Source organism: Salminus brasiliensis, chromosome 21, assembly GCF_030463535.1.
Source record: "Salminus brasiliensis chromosome 21, fSalBra1.hap2, whole genome shotgun sequence".
Taxonomy (NCBI): domain Eukaryota; kingdom Metazoa; phylum Chordata; class Actinopteri; order Characiformes; family Bryconidae; genus Salminus; species Salminus brasiliensis.
This window is the reverse complement of record NC_132898.1, coordinates 179,241-195,841: the sequence shown is the minus strand read 5'-3', so window position 1 is coordinate 195,841 and position 16,601 is coordinate 179,241. Positions and strand designations below refer to the sequence as shown.

The following is a 16,601-nucleotide window of genomic DNA, read 5'->3' as shown; positions in this document are numbered from 1 at the left end:
CAATGCTGGCTGAGACGCTTGAGCAGAATCACAGACGTGATAACTCCAGCTGAACCCGTCTCTCCGTCAGTAAATATGTGCATTACAGCAGGTGTGTGTGTGTGTGTGTGAACTACTGTGTGTATTGGGGTCAGTTTGTGTAGAAATATGGTTTATTGTGGAGCTCAGTGAGAGAACCGCTGATGGAGAGAACTGCTGACGGCTGCTTGCGTCCGAATACTTTCCTGAGCAGCTCTGCTGCAGCTTCCACCAAAATCCCCCAGATACTACAGCCTCCAGATCCCTTTGGGCATATAGGTCATACATTTCATAACTGGCCGTTCTGCTAATAACGCTGTAACCTGAGGCACATCTCAGAGCTGATTGGCTGAGTGGCTGATTGGCCGTTCCGCTGCAGGGTTTACGGTGGATCTGGACGTCTGGAGTTTAAAACACTGCAGATGAAAAGCTGGGAGATTTGCAGTAAAGCTACAGTCAGCAGATCCCACTGAACCCGTCTCAGTGCTCAGCTCTTCAGTTCATTCAGCTCGGGCCGTCACTCTGAAGGTCAAGGGCGAATGTCCAGCCTGTTTGAATGGAGGCCAACGAGAGTCTAAAGGCATCAAGGCCACCTGTTTAAGAGGGCATGTCATGTGTGAGTGTTTGTGTGGGCGTGAACCCTGCGTAATAACCTGCTCTCTTTCTGCTTGATTACGTTACGAGAGCACAGGCAGCAGACAAAAATCTGAGGGGGGAAAAAAACACTGGCAGCTGCTGAGTGGAGCACCTGCCCGAGGTCACGTAGACAGAGCCGGGCAGCAGCGAGGAGCCGCTTGTGAAGGAGTCGACTCTTTAGGTGAATCGCTGGTGCCGCCTCATATTTACACTTAAATAAAGACAGCTAAACAAGGCCCTGCCCGTCACCCTGTCAGTGCCCAACTCACTTACTGAACGTATAAACTGACCATAGCGTTACTAGAAGCAGCGGTGCTGCCAGGGATTTGGGGCCCCTGAAAAGCTATTACACTGGGCCCCACAACTTAGCCCCGTCACAGGCCCTTAGAATCTGCCTAACTCCGCCCCTGGGTGCAGCTGTAGACTGTAGTGGAGAGCTGATTTCTTTATTTCTTCATAATCGAGCTACAACACCTCGGACTCGGCTTCAGTGTATGTGTGGATGGACGGTAATGACGATGACCTTAACTGAGGTCAGAAACATGAAATTCGATACGTGACTAAAACCACCCTGTAGAACCGGTTTAGGTTCCTGGTAGAGCAGCAATCTTCAACATCTCAGAAAAAGGTTCGCTGGGTGAGACAGAAACGACCCAAAACCACAGAACTCAGGGAGGAGGAATTCTCCCCCGGGGAGCCGTCTGAGAGCGAGGACACACTGTGTGTTAATCTGTCCGTACATTTCTTCCAAACACATAAACTGAAACATTCGAGTGAATACAGTAAAACTGTCTCTGCGGGGCTGTGTGTGAGTGTCTCTCCTGCAGGATGACCAGTATTCCCAGTATTCCCAGTTCCCCTCCAACACCTAGTTTATGTTGTGTATAGCTCCTCCCAGTACACCTATAGCTCCTATAGCTCCTCCCAGTATACCTATAGCTCCTCCCAGTATAACTATAGCTCCTTCCAGTACACCCAAAACGGATTATTTGTGTATGAGATGATCAGACTGTGCTGATATGATTGATCTGTTTAATATTTCTGAAACACAAACATTAGATAGCCCCGCCCTCCTCTGGTGTAGGATAGAGATAGGGCTGTGGGTCAACATGGGAAGTCTTGGAAATCTCAGCAGTTTAAGCATGCAGGCGTTTCCTTCCCACAGCCCTGAAATCTCAGTTCCTCTCTCTGAGGACGGCGCTCAGATAAGTGGACAAGAGGAGGAAACACGGCCAGAAGTCTTCAGAAAAGTGAAGGACCCTCAGTCTGCTGACGGTTCTGTGATCTTCTCTGAGTCTGAGCCGGAACACGCTTTATAGCTTTAGCATGAGTGGGCGGAGCTGACCATAATTAGTGGAGCGAAACTGCTGTAGGCTGAATTGGTGGGGCTAAACTGCTGTAGGCTGAATGGGTGGGGCTAAACTGCTGTAGGCTGAATGGGTGGGGCTAAACTGCTGTAGGCTGAATGGGTGGGGCTAAACTGCTGTAGGCTGAATGGGTGGGGCTAAACTGCTGTAGGCTGGATGGGTGGAGCTAAACTGCTGTAGGCTGCATGGGTGAAGCTAAACTGCTGTAGACTGAATGGGTGGAGCTAAACTGCTGTAGGCTGCATGGGTGGAGCTAAACTGCTGTAGACTGCATGGGTGAAGCTAAACTGCTGTAGGCTGAAGGGGAAACATGGTGGTTGGTGTGGCGCAACAGATAACGCCACTGAGCTACCACACCATGTGGGAGACTGGGGTTCGATTCCAGGTCTGGGTGACTATGTATGCTGCGCTACACCAATAAGAGTCCTTGGGCAGGACTCCTAACACTACACTGACCCTCCTCTGTAATACGAGTAACCTTGTAAGTCTGGATAAGAACGTCAGCTAAATGCCGTAAATGTAAATGTAAACATCATTTCAAAACTCAGAACTGAAAATCATTTTTATATGAGCTGTAATTAAAGTCATTAAACACGGTAATTATAATTGTTTAATTGTAATTATGTTCTGGTTTCATTCATAAACAGCACTTCTCCTACAGAGTGTTTACCCTTCAGGCCTGGATAGCTTCAGCCAGACCACCAAGGTCACGGGACTGGTCACCGCTGAGGAGACAGAAGAAGAGAGGTGGAGGTACGATGAGGATCAGTGAGCTCTGACAGGCCATTTCAGAGAGGCGTAATGTTGAAATTCCTGAATTTATATGAACTCTGAATGATGAAGACGAGGCTGTGATCAGCCCTGAGCCTCACAGATGGCTCTTTGTTGGAGGACAGGTGTGTGGTCACCTCCGCAGATAAGAGCTTTTCACTCTGATGTGAATCGGACTCGAGGTTTGGCTCTGATCCCACTGTGTAAAAGAAAAGGTCCAGAAAGCTTCCAGAGAAGCTGGTATGAAGCTGAATGTCTGAATGTTTACAGTCTTCCTCAGTACTGTACTTAAGTACTTTTAACTACTTGAGTAAAGTATCTCCGTTTCCTGACCCTTCCCCTTCCCTGCGCTACAGCTCCCCCTGTCTTAAGTGCGGGTCAGTGCTCGCCTCACTGAAGCAAACTCTGCTTTACTGATCGCAGGGTTGTGGGTTTGATACCTGGGTGAATTAAGCTCTCTGCTCCAGGGGGCGCTGCAGCATGGCTGACCCTGCTCTCTGACCCAGCTTTCTATGCTGCTTCACGCCGTGAGCTGAGCCGTGAGCTGAGCCGTGAGCTGAGCTGTGAGCTGTACCCTGCGCTACACGACGAGCCTGAGGTGCTCCAGCCCAGTCCATCTCAGAGGCGCCTTTACTTCTGAACCACAGCACAGATGAAACAGAAGCCTCAGATTTGAAGTTGTCCACTCCTGGTCATCATCAGGAACTTTGTAAAAAGCGGTCACATGTTCTAGATTAATTAAATTCAGGAAATCAAAATGTTTCTGTTTAACTGGAAGAATCCTCTGTTGGGGGGCCTGGGTTCCTGGTTCCTGGTTTATGGGTTCCTGGGTTCCTGGGTTCCTGGTTTCTGGGTTCCTGGTTTATGGGTTCCTGGGTTCCTGGGTTCCTGGTTTCTGGGTTCCTGGTTCCTGGGTTCCTGGGTTCCTGGTTCTTCTGGGTTCCTGGTTCCTGGTTTATGGGTTCCTGGGTTCCTGGTTCCTGGGTTCCTGGGGTCTCTGCACAGCCTCTTGTTTGTCTGTGACATTTGCAGGTAAAACGACGAGGCCCTGGTGGTTAATTATCTGTGGATGAGGGGGACAGATTTAATCACAGCCGAGCAGGACGCTGCTACACAGCCCCGAGGGGGTTTCACAGAGCTCGGTCTCCATGGAGAGGACGGCCATTTGTGTCTGAGACCCATCTTTGTTTTCACTTCCATCAAAAACATCTGAGGCTGCTGCTGCTGCTGACCTCTTCCAGGAAACGGAGGCGGTGCACGGTCCAGCACCTCGCTGTGAGCGGAGCCGAGAACAATGCAAATACACAACCTCTTACACCCCACCACCCCACACACCCTACCCCACACAACGCTTTCTTCTAAAATAGAAGTGTTTTATCCTCCTGCACCCTCCTGCACTCTCCTGCACCCTCCTGCACCCTCCTGCACCCTCCTGCACCCTCCTGTTCTCTCCTGCACTCTCCTGCACTCTCCTGCACCCTTCTGCACTCTCCTGCACCCTCCTGCACCCTCCTGCACCCTCATGCACTCTCCTGCACCCTCCTGCACCCTCCTGCACCCTCCTGTACTCTCCTGCACTCTCCTGTACTCTCCTGCACTCTCCTGTACTCTCCTGCACCCTCCTGTACTCTCCTGCACTCTCCTGTACTCTCCTGCACTCTCCTGTACTCTCCTGCACCCTCCTGCACTCTCCTGCACTCTCCTGTTCTCTCCTGCACCCTCCTGCACTCTCCTGCACTCTCCTGCACTCTCCTGCACTCTCCTGCACCCTTCTGCACTCTCCTGCACCCTCCTGCACCCTCCTGCACCCTCATGCACCCTCATGCACTCTCCTGCACCCTCCTGCACTCTCCTGCACCCTCCTGCACTCTACTGCTGACTTTGACCACTGCATGGACAAAAGTATTGGGACACCTCCTGATTTATTGTTTCTTCTGAAAGCTTTTGTTGGAGTAACTGTCTCCACTGTCCAGAGAAGAAGACTTTCTACTAGATTTTGGAGGAGGAGCATTCAGTGACAGTTTTAGTGAGGTCAGGATGTTGGATGACGATCACCACCCCACCTCACCATCCCCAACTCCCCCCAACTCATCCCAAAAGTACTGGATGGAGCTCCTCCACCATCATTCCAGAGAACACAGTTCTTCCACTGCTCCACAGCTCCTCAATGCTGGGGGGCTTTATACCCCTCTAGCCCACGCCTGGCATTAGGCAGTATGGTGTCAATAGGATCATGCTGATCTGCTCCAGAGAGTCCTATTCTATTGGCAGTACTTCTTCTCTACAGGGACTAGACAAGCTGTGTGTGCATTTGCACGTCTGTGTCAGAAACATGTGCAATTTAAGGTAGCTAAATGCATTCTTTAGAAAGACATTTGGACATATAGTGTATGAGCCGCAATCACATGACCCTATTGGCTCCCTGCTGTCTAATGCCAGGTGTGGGCTAGAGGGGTATAAAGCCCCCCAGCATTGAGGAGCTGTGGAGCAGTGGAAGAGCTGTGTTCTCTGGAATGATGGTGGAGGAGCTCCATCCAGTACTTTTGGGATGAGCTGGAGAGGCAGAAGTAAGTGGCAGTATGTGACCTCATGAGGCTGAATGCAATCATATTCTTCTCACAGCAATGTTTCAACATTGATACATCTAATATAAAGCTTTCCAGAGGACTAGAGGCGGTTTCTGCAGCAGACGGCCTTGATTTAGTGTTTACAAGCTGTTGGAGATGTAGGTGAGGACCAGGAAATTGAGGTGACCTTCATTTCATGGCATAAAAGCAGGGAAGGCTTGAGAGTGCAGGGAAATGTAGGCCACAGCACTCAGCCCCGCCCAAGCACACAAGCCGCGGACCGGGTCTCCAGGAGTGGTGCTTTCAGGCTGATTGGGCGAATGCAGGCCAAACGCATTACTCCTCGCCGGAGGCCGCAATCAGGAGCCGTTACGCCTTCCAGAAAATGCAGTGACACATTTTCGCTGTGTCTCAGGCGGCAGCCGTGCGGTGTACAGCGCTGGCGAAACTCTGACTCACACAGGGTCACACACCTCTTCTGCATTTGCCACCAGCGAGTGGTTTCGGTCTACTGCTTCACTCACCGCCGGTCTTCTGACCCCTCCAGGATCTGACACACTGTCAGTGATGCTCGTCTCTGGACAGAGAGGGGTTTTGGTGTGGACGGAATACCACCATCATGAGATATTGACAACCAATCACAGTGCAAGGTCAGATCTAACCGTGGGACAGTTTTAATTACAACTGGAGATATTTAACCCAAATCCATCATCGGACAGAGCTCCCCTCCACAGCTCCGTGCTGGAGGCTTTGTAGCCCTCTAACCCACAACCGGCATTGGTAGATTGACTTTAGGGTCATGTGATCACAGCTGCTCCAGAGTGTCCTGATTGATTGGTCAGAGGTTATAAAACTAATAGTACAATTGAACATCAGGAGGAGCTCCTTAAAGGGTCCATGCCCTGCACCAGAAAATAACACCCTCATTCGCCACTCTTTATCTTGGAGAATAAAACACCGTCTTATAGACTGGTATATGTAAATAAGCTCTGGTCTGATTGGTTACTGTGTATTGGAAATCACTCAAAAAGCTGCAGGCTGGGCTGCAACACTCCTTATAACTTCAGCATAAATGGGTGTAGCTAACCGGATAGAATATGGAGTGCTGTGAAACCATAAGAACTGAAACCATAAACCCACCTTCATTAAAAATGCGGACCGGTGGCTTTAGGACATGGGCCGCTTTACGGTAGCTGAGCTAGTCAGAAGGTCTGGATTCTTGTGGATGTGTGGTTCTACGCACTCCTAATAAAGAAGTTCCTGAGAGCATGGCAGGTCATTGGGAGCAGCTGATTGGGAGGACTGGCATTTCAGTAATTGCGCAAGTATTACAGTTTCTGGGAGCGTATTTTAAAACCAGTCAGAAGGAACCGGTCACTCATACTGTACTTCCAAGAATGTTGATTCAGGACTGGCATCAGCTGACTGAGCAGTTGTGAGACTCGCCTCATACAAAAAGTCCCTCCGTAACCCTGACCTACTATGGAAACAAGCAAACCCAGGTCCCAAATCATAGCACAGTCGCTCTGTTAGTCGTGTGGAGATACTTCCATATCTGTTTGGTTTAATCGCAAACAGCTGAAAGTTTAATACACTGCAGTCAACTTTAATTTACAGATAAGATAGAATAGAAACGCCCATACAGGTTCCACATTTACCACTACTCAGGCTTAAAAGTTAATTACACCAACTGTTTTAATTTTATCCAGGAACCTTATTTTCACCCCTGAATGAATTAGAACAAAAAAAAAGAAAAAAAAAAAAAGAACTGAGAACAGTCACAGTCAGTCACAAGGATATTTATTTTATAGAGAATCTGATAAAGGGAATATGACTCTGAATAAGTTACACTTATAAAGACCAACATGATCAGACGGTTGTTGGAATGAGTGCAGAGTGGTTAGTTTAGCCGCAGGCGGATATGGGATGGCTGAGGCCGCTGAAGTAGGACTTCTCCCTCTCGCTCATCAGCTCAAAGTGCAGCGGCTGCTGGCAGAAGTTGCACTCCGCTGAAGAGTGAGGCCTCAGCTGCAGCCCCACCTCCTTCCAGGTCTGCAGTAGCTTATCTGAAGAGAAACAAGAGAAATTTCAGTGCTTTCCCTGCTCAACCATGAAGAGCTTAACAGCATTCTGAACGCCACTGAGGCAAACTAAGGCCAGGTTTACAGTGCGAGACATGGCAGCGTTTTTACTAGAACAGCTTACTTTACTACATACTGTACTCTACAACTCAACTGTACAACAGAGTCTTACCAACAAAATATTGCATCATCTGCGGGGTGTGGTGAGGCGTAGGGGCAATGCGAAGGAGTTCCTCTCCACGGGCAACAGTGGGGTAGTTGATGGCCTGGACGTAGATGTTGTGGCGGTTCATCATGAGGTCACAGATCTCGGTGTTCTTTTCTGCATCAGACACCTGCAGCACAAAGCAACCGTCGGTCAGACACCTCCTTCTGTTAATGTTCCCCCAACAGGCTGAACGAGCCGCTCAGCTGAACAGGGAGCGTCACACTGCCTACCAGAAGGTTCCTGGTCAGATGTAGGCAGATTTAATTTATTTGAAAGATGTTCTAGCTCAGAACAAGCACAAGGTCCACTGAAACTGCCTACTCACCCTGACCGGAATGATGTGACTGGGGCAGTGGACCACAGGCAGGCCAGAGTCCATGAGCATCTGCCGCAGCAGCTTGACGTTGCGCTGGTGCTTACGGCGGAGCATGCGGCCTTCCTCGCTCTTCAGGATCTGGATGGATTCACGGGCGCCGGATAGCAACATGGGCGGGAGGGACGTAGTGAAAATGAAGCCGGCTGCATATGAGCGCACAGTGTCCACCAGGGCATGGGTGCTGGCGATGTAGCCTCCAACACAACCAAACGCCTTTCCTGTAAAAGTAAACAGGAGTTAAGAGGATTAGAAACACCATCTGTATATACAGCTAAAATCCAGTTGGTTGAAGTTGTTCAGTTTGAGGTTTTCGCTCTTATTCCAAAAGTTTCTCCTCATATCGGGATGTTTTGTTTTTTTAAATAAACAGAACAGGTGCTTCAGAGCGGTGGTACAGTAGGGTCCTGTACCTCTGAACGTTTGATTAAACTGAACAGGGGTTATACTGCAGTGTGAAATAAGAAACCGAGCAGTTCCAGGCCAGGAAGCTGGATTTTCAGCCCTTTGTACCTTTTCTAGGTCGCTTTAGTGAGTGAAGTCAAGGGCCATCAGGATGAACAAAACAGTGCTACAAATAAAAGACCAGTCTTCTTTAACTAAAGCCCTTTATGAAGTGTTGGGTTGGAGCCAAGATGCCTAGTTTGTGAGCAGTCTTTTCAATAAGCATGAAAGCCTTCGGTGATCCCGACCTGACCGACCAGGGAGGCTGGGATCTGGCATAATTGCCAAAAGCTTTCAAGAGACTTCAGAGGGAGAACTCAATGAGAGCAAAACAAGAGCAGGTCTCTAGGCAACAGGTAAGCAGCTCCTGTTCCTCAAGTATCCCAGGAGTGTTTGGTGACAAAAGCAGAACCATCCTGTCACATCCACAGCCTCAGTCTTTTTTTACACTCCTGATGAAGAGCCAGCTGAGCTGAACAGGACTCTATGAAGTGCTGAGGTTAGTGCACACTCCTCCAGTGGAAACTCACCAAGCGTTCCAGAGATGATGTCCATCTTGTGCATGATGCCATCACGGTCCCCAATTCCACCTCCTCTAGCACCATACAAGCCCACAGCATGAACTTCATCCACAAAGGTGATCGCACCAAACTCATGAGCGACATCACACATCTCCTCAAGCGGACACACGGCACCTATGAGAGCATAGTTGGAGGTCATCAAGAGCTTGAAAGAATGTCAAAAGCCAACCCCGTTGACCAAGTATAGCACAGAGGTTCCCACTTACCATCCATGGAGTGCACAGTCTCAAAGGCCACGATTTTAGGAGTGGAAGGATCAGACTTCTCCAGAAGTTCACGCAAGTGGTTGACGTCATTGTGCCGGAAGATGAACTTCTTGGCGCCGCTGTTCCTGATACCCTGTATCATCGAGGCATGGTTGCCAGCATCTGAATAGATCTCACATCCTGAGAGGAGAAGAGCACAGAGATTAGAACATTCACAAATCGAACAAATCGAAAATGCTACCGTTTAAACCAGGAGTGCACTGAAGTCTGGGCTGATCTGGTCACCAGAGCAAACATTTTTAAACGGTAGAAATGAAGTAAATCTACCTTGAGCAACATTAAAGTGAATTAAAACGCAGTAAAACTAAAACTGTAGATCTTTATGAAGTAAAACATTCTGCTCTTCTGGATATAAATAAATAAAAAGCAACGTTAATCTTTAAGGATTTGGTCAAATCGAAATAATATAGATACTATGGCTAATATTGTACATCCTGAAATTAGAGCTATAAGGCAAGACTAGCACATTACCTGGCAGCATTTTGGCCAATGTAAACAGTGTGGAATCATTGGCCACAAAGCAGGAGGTGAAGAGTAATGCTGCATCCTTCCCATGAAGGTCTGCCAGCTCATGCTCCAGGGCCACGTGGAACTTGCTCGTCCCGGATATGTTTCTTGTTCCCCCAGCACCGGAGCCATGCCTTCTCAACGTATCCCTACAAGACCAGACTGTTTAAACCTCAAACGTCCAGATTTAACTGTACACATTTCTTTATTAAACAGCAGAAACTGTTCCTCACATCACAGACTGAACCACGCGCGGATGGCGACTCATGCCAAGATAGTCGTTGCTGCACCACACCGAAACATCTCGTCTGCTGTTCAGGGACTCCGAATAATCATCCGCCATTGGGAATTCAGTGGCGCGGCGATTTACAGTCTTGAACACACGGTAGGTGTGATCACTCTTCTTTGCCTCAATCTTCTTCTCAAAGAACTCATCATAGCGAAAGTTGGAGATGGCTGAAAGAAAAAGCAGCAGTTTGAGAAGAGGAAGTGGTTCCATTACAGTTTTACCATTTGTTCCATTAATAGACCACTTTAGTACACAAACCAACACCAAAGAGTTAGAAGATGCAGGCTTACTTTTAGGCATGTTCTCCTGCAGCAAATGAGAGACCATTGTGGGGCGCTGTTTCATCAGCTTCTTCATCAGGTTCCCACCAGCTTTGGAGTCTTTCACCAAGGGGTTGAGCTCTGAAGCAGGCACATCTGGACAAAAAAGAAAGGCTCAGAACACCTGCCTATTAATAACACTCCTCAAGGCAAGAGATGGTCTTTGCACTTCCTTGTACAAACCTTTGCGCACAGTGCGGACCTCAGAAACATCCTCTTGTAGCTCCAGGCTGGCCTGCCTCACCACACTGCTGTTCGGCCCCATTTCAGCAGCAAGGAAGGGGCATTTGGAGGCTGATGCCTGGCCTGCAGGAGGCTTGGGGTGACCAGCTGGCATTTTTGGTACCTCTTTTTGTTCTAAAGAAAAGTGGAAAAGAAAACTGAGCACTTCTGTATAGAAACTAACTGCTCATCTTAATGTTTCTTCTGTCCCTTTACTTTAAAAGGGAAGACGTTTATAATAGAGATGCACTATCACTATACGTTTATCCACCCCCACCCTCTCAGTTCCACCTGAAATGACTTCTGCACTTTACTGAAGGTGGCCAGCTCTCCAGATTTAATTTACACCAACTCACCCACAGTGGTGCTGATCGTATCCTGAGCCTTCTGGAAGCTGGACGAGGACGAACAGACAGCACGAACCAGAGGCCTTGAGGCAAGGTCCATCATGACTGGGCATTTCACCGCATAACTCACCAAGGACTTCCTCGCCTGCTGGAGGAAAGCTTGGGGGACACGGGAGAGGAATGGACAGCGAATGATGGCATCCATACCCGATTGTCCTGACCTGAGAAAAATGGGAGAAATAGGTCAGTGTTGATCTGTGACAAAGCCTTCTTTGTGCCCATGCAGAAAGTGGTCCCTGCTGCGGTGACACTGCCCTGCAGGACCCATTTAAACGCTGTTCTGTTCAAATTGTAAAACGGTTCAGAACACGCAACAACTCGACATGTCACGAAGCAGGAATGTTTCCCAACAGAGGCTGGATTATTCCAACCTCGACTTCCTCAGAACCCAAAGACACCGGAGGGAGGATTAACGCGGCTACAGCGTCTGGTGACGTCAAACCAGGTTTTTACTCATCTGTGAGAAAATAAGAGGTCAAGGTTTTAAAACCTTACTTTGATCCATTATATATATATATATATATATATATATATATATAAGTTTACCTTCATCCCCAAAATCGAGTTTTATTTCAGTAACAAGTTACTGTTACTAATAAAATTAGTAATACTTATAACCAAATGCGTTTTCCCCTTCAGTCTTCACTTCCTGCAAATCCTCTATATTGTGAGGTTAAAGGCTGGGTGAGTGAGCAGTCAGTAATTTAGTTTGTATATGAAGGAAGCCGTGAACAGAAATTTGATTATGAAACTATTTTAGACATATTCTCACAGTCTAAACATCCTGAAATCAAAGATCAGAAACAGGAAATCATGGTGGTTTCCCCCATTCTTGCCTAATCAGAGCTGGTGCATCAGCTCATTTCTGCAGAGCAACCAAAGTCTAATCCTGTAATCAGACACGGGCGAAGTTTCTGTACTGTTTAGACCCAGTGTGACCGGTTTCTCTAAAAGACATTCAGAACCACATATTGGAAATGGGCTACTTAAGAATCAGTGTTCCTCAGTGTGACATCGTACGCAAACGAGCTTTAAAACACCGCTCAGTCCTTCCACCAAAACTGCCATCAGCTCGTTTTCTCTTTCACATATGTTAGGCTACGAACGTCAACCCATTTACATATAACCATCCATATTACCATTGCCTGTAATGAGGCAACACAGGGCAGCCAATCAGAGCAGAGCTCACTTCCCTACAGTCATAGCAACCAAATCAGTGTGTATAATGCTAAAGCACGGAGGTCAGAAAACGGTCATGTAGGAGAGAATTGTGTAGGACCTGGCAGAGAAGGATAATGAGAAGTCCAGTCCTGATCAAGCAGCAGAGACACGCCTTACGAGAGGAGCCACGCTGGGCTGGGTTTTGGCACGCAAGACTTTCCGTAACGTGAGTAAAGAACTGGCCCAAGGCAGGTTTTACACCCCTCTAAACAATTACCAGGATTTTGGAAGAATGACGAAATACTGAAGAGATTCCAGACACGCCAAGACACCACTGCATGAATCACCCAGCCAGGCAGAAGAGCCAGGTCCGATTTGAGCTTCCTCCCAAACACTGCACTTTTCCTCTATTCTACTGCCAGAATTATTTATTATTATTATTATTATTATTATTATTATTATTTTAAACCATTGAACACTTCAGCCATACTAAAATAAAACTAATGTAATGCAGGAACAGAGAGCTCATCGTCACACTGATCAAAAATAAATCCATTAAACAGAATTCTTCCCCCAGACTGACCTCATCTGCCTCACCTCCCCAAAACTCAGTGGAAGTCACTGCAAAGACCTTCACTCCACAATATAAAGACCGACCAGAGCGCCGTCAGAGAAACACCCAACTATAAAGTTACTATATTATACACACAGACCAGCCATAACATTAGCACCACTGACCGGTAAAGTGAAACACATTCACCCTCTCCTCAGTCAGTTCTGGAAGATGATGAAGCAAGAAAAACGGACAAGTACAAGAACGACACTGACAAGACCCAAACTGTGATGTTCTAGTCAACAACCGGGTCAGAATATCTCCAGAACCGGCAGGTCTTGTGGAGTGTTCTCGGTATGCAGTGGCCAGAACCTACCACACCGTACCAGTGACAGGGTCATGGCCACCTCACAGCTTACAGGACCTACAGGACCTGCTGCTGGCGTCAGTCTTGGTGCCAGAGGCCACAGCAGCACACCTTCAGAGGTCCCGTGGAGTCTCGAAGGGTCAGATCTGTTGTGGCAGCACAAGGGGGACCTACTCAATACTACGTAGGTGGTGTTAATGTTATGGCAGATCAGGCTGTGTGTTTCTGGTTCTCATCAAGATGTTTGAGGGCCCACAGCAGCTCTCACAAGATTATCAGACCAGGCATCCGTTATCTGATTAACCTCGACTGACCCAAAGACTCTCTCACTCACACACACACACACACACACACACACACACACACACACGGGATTAAACATTCAATTTTAAGGGCTTCCAAAAGCATGAACCCACACTGCTGACCCACACCTGCCCTTACCCTACAGTAACTAACCCTAACCCCATAAAGCACCATTTAATACAGCAGGTATCACATTCTGATTGACCTCATGACCTGCTGATATTTTGGTGTTGCAGGTTTGACAAATATTACATTTAACATAATAATATATTTAATACATTCCTGTGCTTCTGAAATGATTAATAATAAGTTTAATAACTTACTCCCTTAATTAAAACTTAACTAGCTACTTCATACTATTTAACCTAGCTTTGTAAATATAATTATCTGTTATTCTCAGGCAAAAAGAAGCAAATTAGCTACAGATATAAAGTAATAAAGTGAACAGTTTAGAATATGAAATGTGGAAATATAAACGTCTGTTGAAAGTGTAACGTTCTTCACGTCGATATTACTAATTAAGTAAGTAAAACTGAATTAAGAACATATTTGATGATAAAAATGTATTCTTAATAACAAAGTAATGACAAACTTCATAGTTCTGCATCACATTGCTTCTGAGGGGAATTGTCCGTTCCACCTTAAATGGTGCGGAAGTTGCATTGAAGCTCCTCAGACGCCTCAGGCGCCTCAATGCAACTGCCGCACCATTTAAGGTGGAACGGACAATTCCCCTCAGAAGCTAAGCTCAGCAGCCTCTTCACAGGCTAACCATTGAGCAACACACAAATCTACTCACGTCGACTCTGTCTCCGGCGCAGATAACCGTATAATCTTCTTCCCACACGAGTCTCCGAGGTGTAAACTGTCTCGGCAGATGTTTAATCGTGATAAAAGCAGCGAATCTGGACGTTTTATCCGTTATCCTGCACTGAGGACGAACGAGAGGACAAACCGGCGCCCGGCCTTTATATAGCAGCTCAGCTCTCGCGTGAGCCGTGCGTGGTTGCGTCATGTAGGAGGAGGGTGCGTTCAAGACCTCCGGGAACTGTTTTCGACTGGTGTAATAAAAAGATCCTGGAAAGGAAATATTAAAGATTAGGACTGATTGGAAGGAAGTTTAGTGGATAATTAAGACTGAGTTACGAATAGCATCATATGTGATAAAAATACTGATGCTGTGCGAGGGTTAATTTGCTGTTAAAACTCTGATATAAACAATAGTTTATGACAGTAAGTCACAGTAAAGTGTGCTTTAATTGTTTCAAAACATTCTCAGTTGAGGTAGAAATTGTTCATGTTTTTAAGGATTTAGAGATAATGCAAAAGAAAAGTGACCCCTCGCTGCATATGGTGTACATATTTGAGAGATTTTCAGGGTTACGTACCAAGAATACCTCTTCTGATGATGTGTTATTAAGGTGGAAGCAGTGATGCCACAGTCCCCAGTGCCCCAGTGATGCCACAGCCATACGTCAGTTTAACTTAATTAGCAGTTAGTGCTATTCTCCAAGCGTGTTGAGCTCCAGTAGTGTTGCATTAGCCTAAAAAAGCCTGAATAAGCACACATTTAACCATGTTTTCAACCTTTGCAATGGCCCAATTTTGACTAAATATCAAATATATTTTTAAAGATTCTTTTCTGACACAGTGGTCTTTAAACTGTGGGTCCAACCCTCTGGTTTAGGCCGGAAATGGGACCTCTCTGTTTTGTCGCACTTCTAAATCAGTTGTGTTAACAGTGTGTTAGTCGTATAGCAAGAGGGTCACGTGTCTGAGTGTCACGTGATCAATGACCACTTGAAGTGTGTCTTAAGGTCACATTTGCTGTGTGTTGTCAGCTCCTGCCTGGAATAGGACAGACTGTCTGCAGACTGGTGATTTCCCACTAACACACCAGTTAATAAAGCAGATAGTAAGGGTGATCAGGTCAGAGCAGCTGACTGACTCCAGCTCCTCAGATCCTCAGTGGTGGAGAGAGTGCTGAGAGGCCTCTGAGACACCCAGCCCTGCGTCTGACACAGATCAGAACCGTGTAAAGGGGACACGTCTGCGGATCACTGAGCCGCGCTCATGTGTTCATACTGAATGTTAGTGCTGTGTACCTCTGCTGGTGGACTGGGGTATGGTTCCTCCAGAACACCAAACTACACCAATCCGAGGTTTTGGGGGACGGCTCCTAACTCTACATCCTGCTACCTGTGTACCGTGACTCACCTGTGAGAGCTCTGAATGAGTGTCAGATCAGTGCTGTTAATGTAAAAGCCATGCTGGATGGATCTCAACTCAATACAGGACAAATGAGGGTCATTATCTGATGATTTTGTAGGACAGGTTTATGAGTAATTGATCACTCTGTATCTGCAGGTGGGGCTCAGCTGTCTGATGACCTCCAGTGAGGACAATGTTGACCAAAAGTGCCATCTAGTGGTCAGATTTGGGAAGTGCAAAACTAAAGCACACCTATTAGCATAAAAAGACTGCCTTCCAGACAGCCCTCCATCCAAGAACTGGCCAGGCCAGACCCTGCTTAGCTTCAGCATCCACTCCGTAAAGGTCAGACTCTGGACAGCTGCAGAGAGTTAGGAAATTAAATAATGAGCTAGAAAGGAATGAGCTAGCACTTTTAATTAACACCATTTCCTCCCCTGAGTGATTCCATATTTCTTTATTATGGTTTGTCTGTTAGATAGTTGTAATGTTCTGATGATAAATCTTTACACATGTCACTGCATTTTTATTTAATAATGAAATATGAATGATTTCCAGACCAGAACCAGACTTTGGCTCAGAACCAGAGTTCGGCTCTAAAACCTGTTTTTAAAATCATATCATTAAAATAGTGGAGGGATACAGGCTGCAGGGTCTGAGCTGACTGTTAAGTAAACGTGTGTGTGTGTGTGTGTGTGTGTGTGTGTGTGAGAGAGAGACAGACTTCCTACTACACACCACAGGCGGATCATCTGAAGCTCTATACTGACCCCTAGTGTCCGCTGGAGATGAAGTCTATGCAGGTTGGATCAGAACTCAGCTCCAAAGACCCAGTTTAAATAATCAGAAATATGTGCTAATCTGTCCCTTTTATGCCAAACATCAGGATATTACTAATATATTACCAACACATATCAGTGTATTACTCATACATCAAATAAGTGCTGGA

General features: G+C 46.8%; 1 protein-coding gene across 1 annotated transcript; it reads right to left on the bottom strand.

Annotated features, from left to right (window-relative positions):
* Positions 1 to 7,143: 7,143 nt before the first annotated feature.
* On the bottom strand, positions 7,144 to 14,398 carry alas1 (aminolevulinate, delta-, synthase 1). Its single transcript, XM_072665667.1, has 11 exons — positions 14,241 to 14,398; positions 11,007 to 11,218; positions 10,612 to 10,785; positions 10,399 to 10,524; positions 10,053 to 10,275; positions 9,784 to 9,968; positions 9,253 to 9,432; positions 8,996 to 9,160; positions 7,974 to 8,242; positions 7,613 to 7,775; positions 7,144 to 7,425 (listed from the first exon to the last, which is right to left on the bottom strand). The coding sequence occupies exons 2-11, from the start codon at positions 11,200 to 11,202 to the stop codon at positions 7,265 to 7,267; spliced, it is 1,842 nt and encodes a 613-aa protein (XP_072521768.1). The 5' UTR covers positions 11,203 to 11,218; positions 14,241 to 14,398; the 3' UTR covers positions 7,144 to 7,264.
* Between the last annotated feature and the right edge of the window lie 2,203 nt (positions 14,399 to 16,601).

Bases quoted from the DNA above. Each gene is read 5' to 3' on its own strand.
- alas1 (XM_072665667.1), bottom strand. From the start codon at position 11,202: ATGGATGCCATCATTCGCTGTCCATTCCTCTCCCGTGTCCCCCAAGCT. The intron at 9,433-9,783 runs GTAATGTGCTAG...TTCTCCTCTCAG, and splicing joins ATTGGCCAAAATGCTGCCAG to GATGTGAGATCTATTCAGAT. The intron at 7,426-7,612 runs GTAAGACTCTGT...GTTTCTCTTCAG, and splicing joins GATGATGCAATATTTTGTTG to ATAAGCTACTGCAGACCTGG.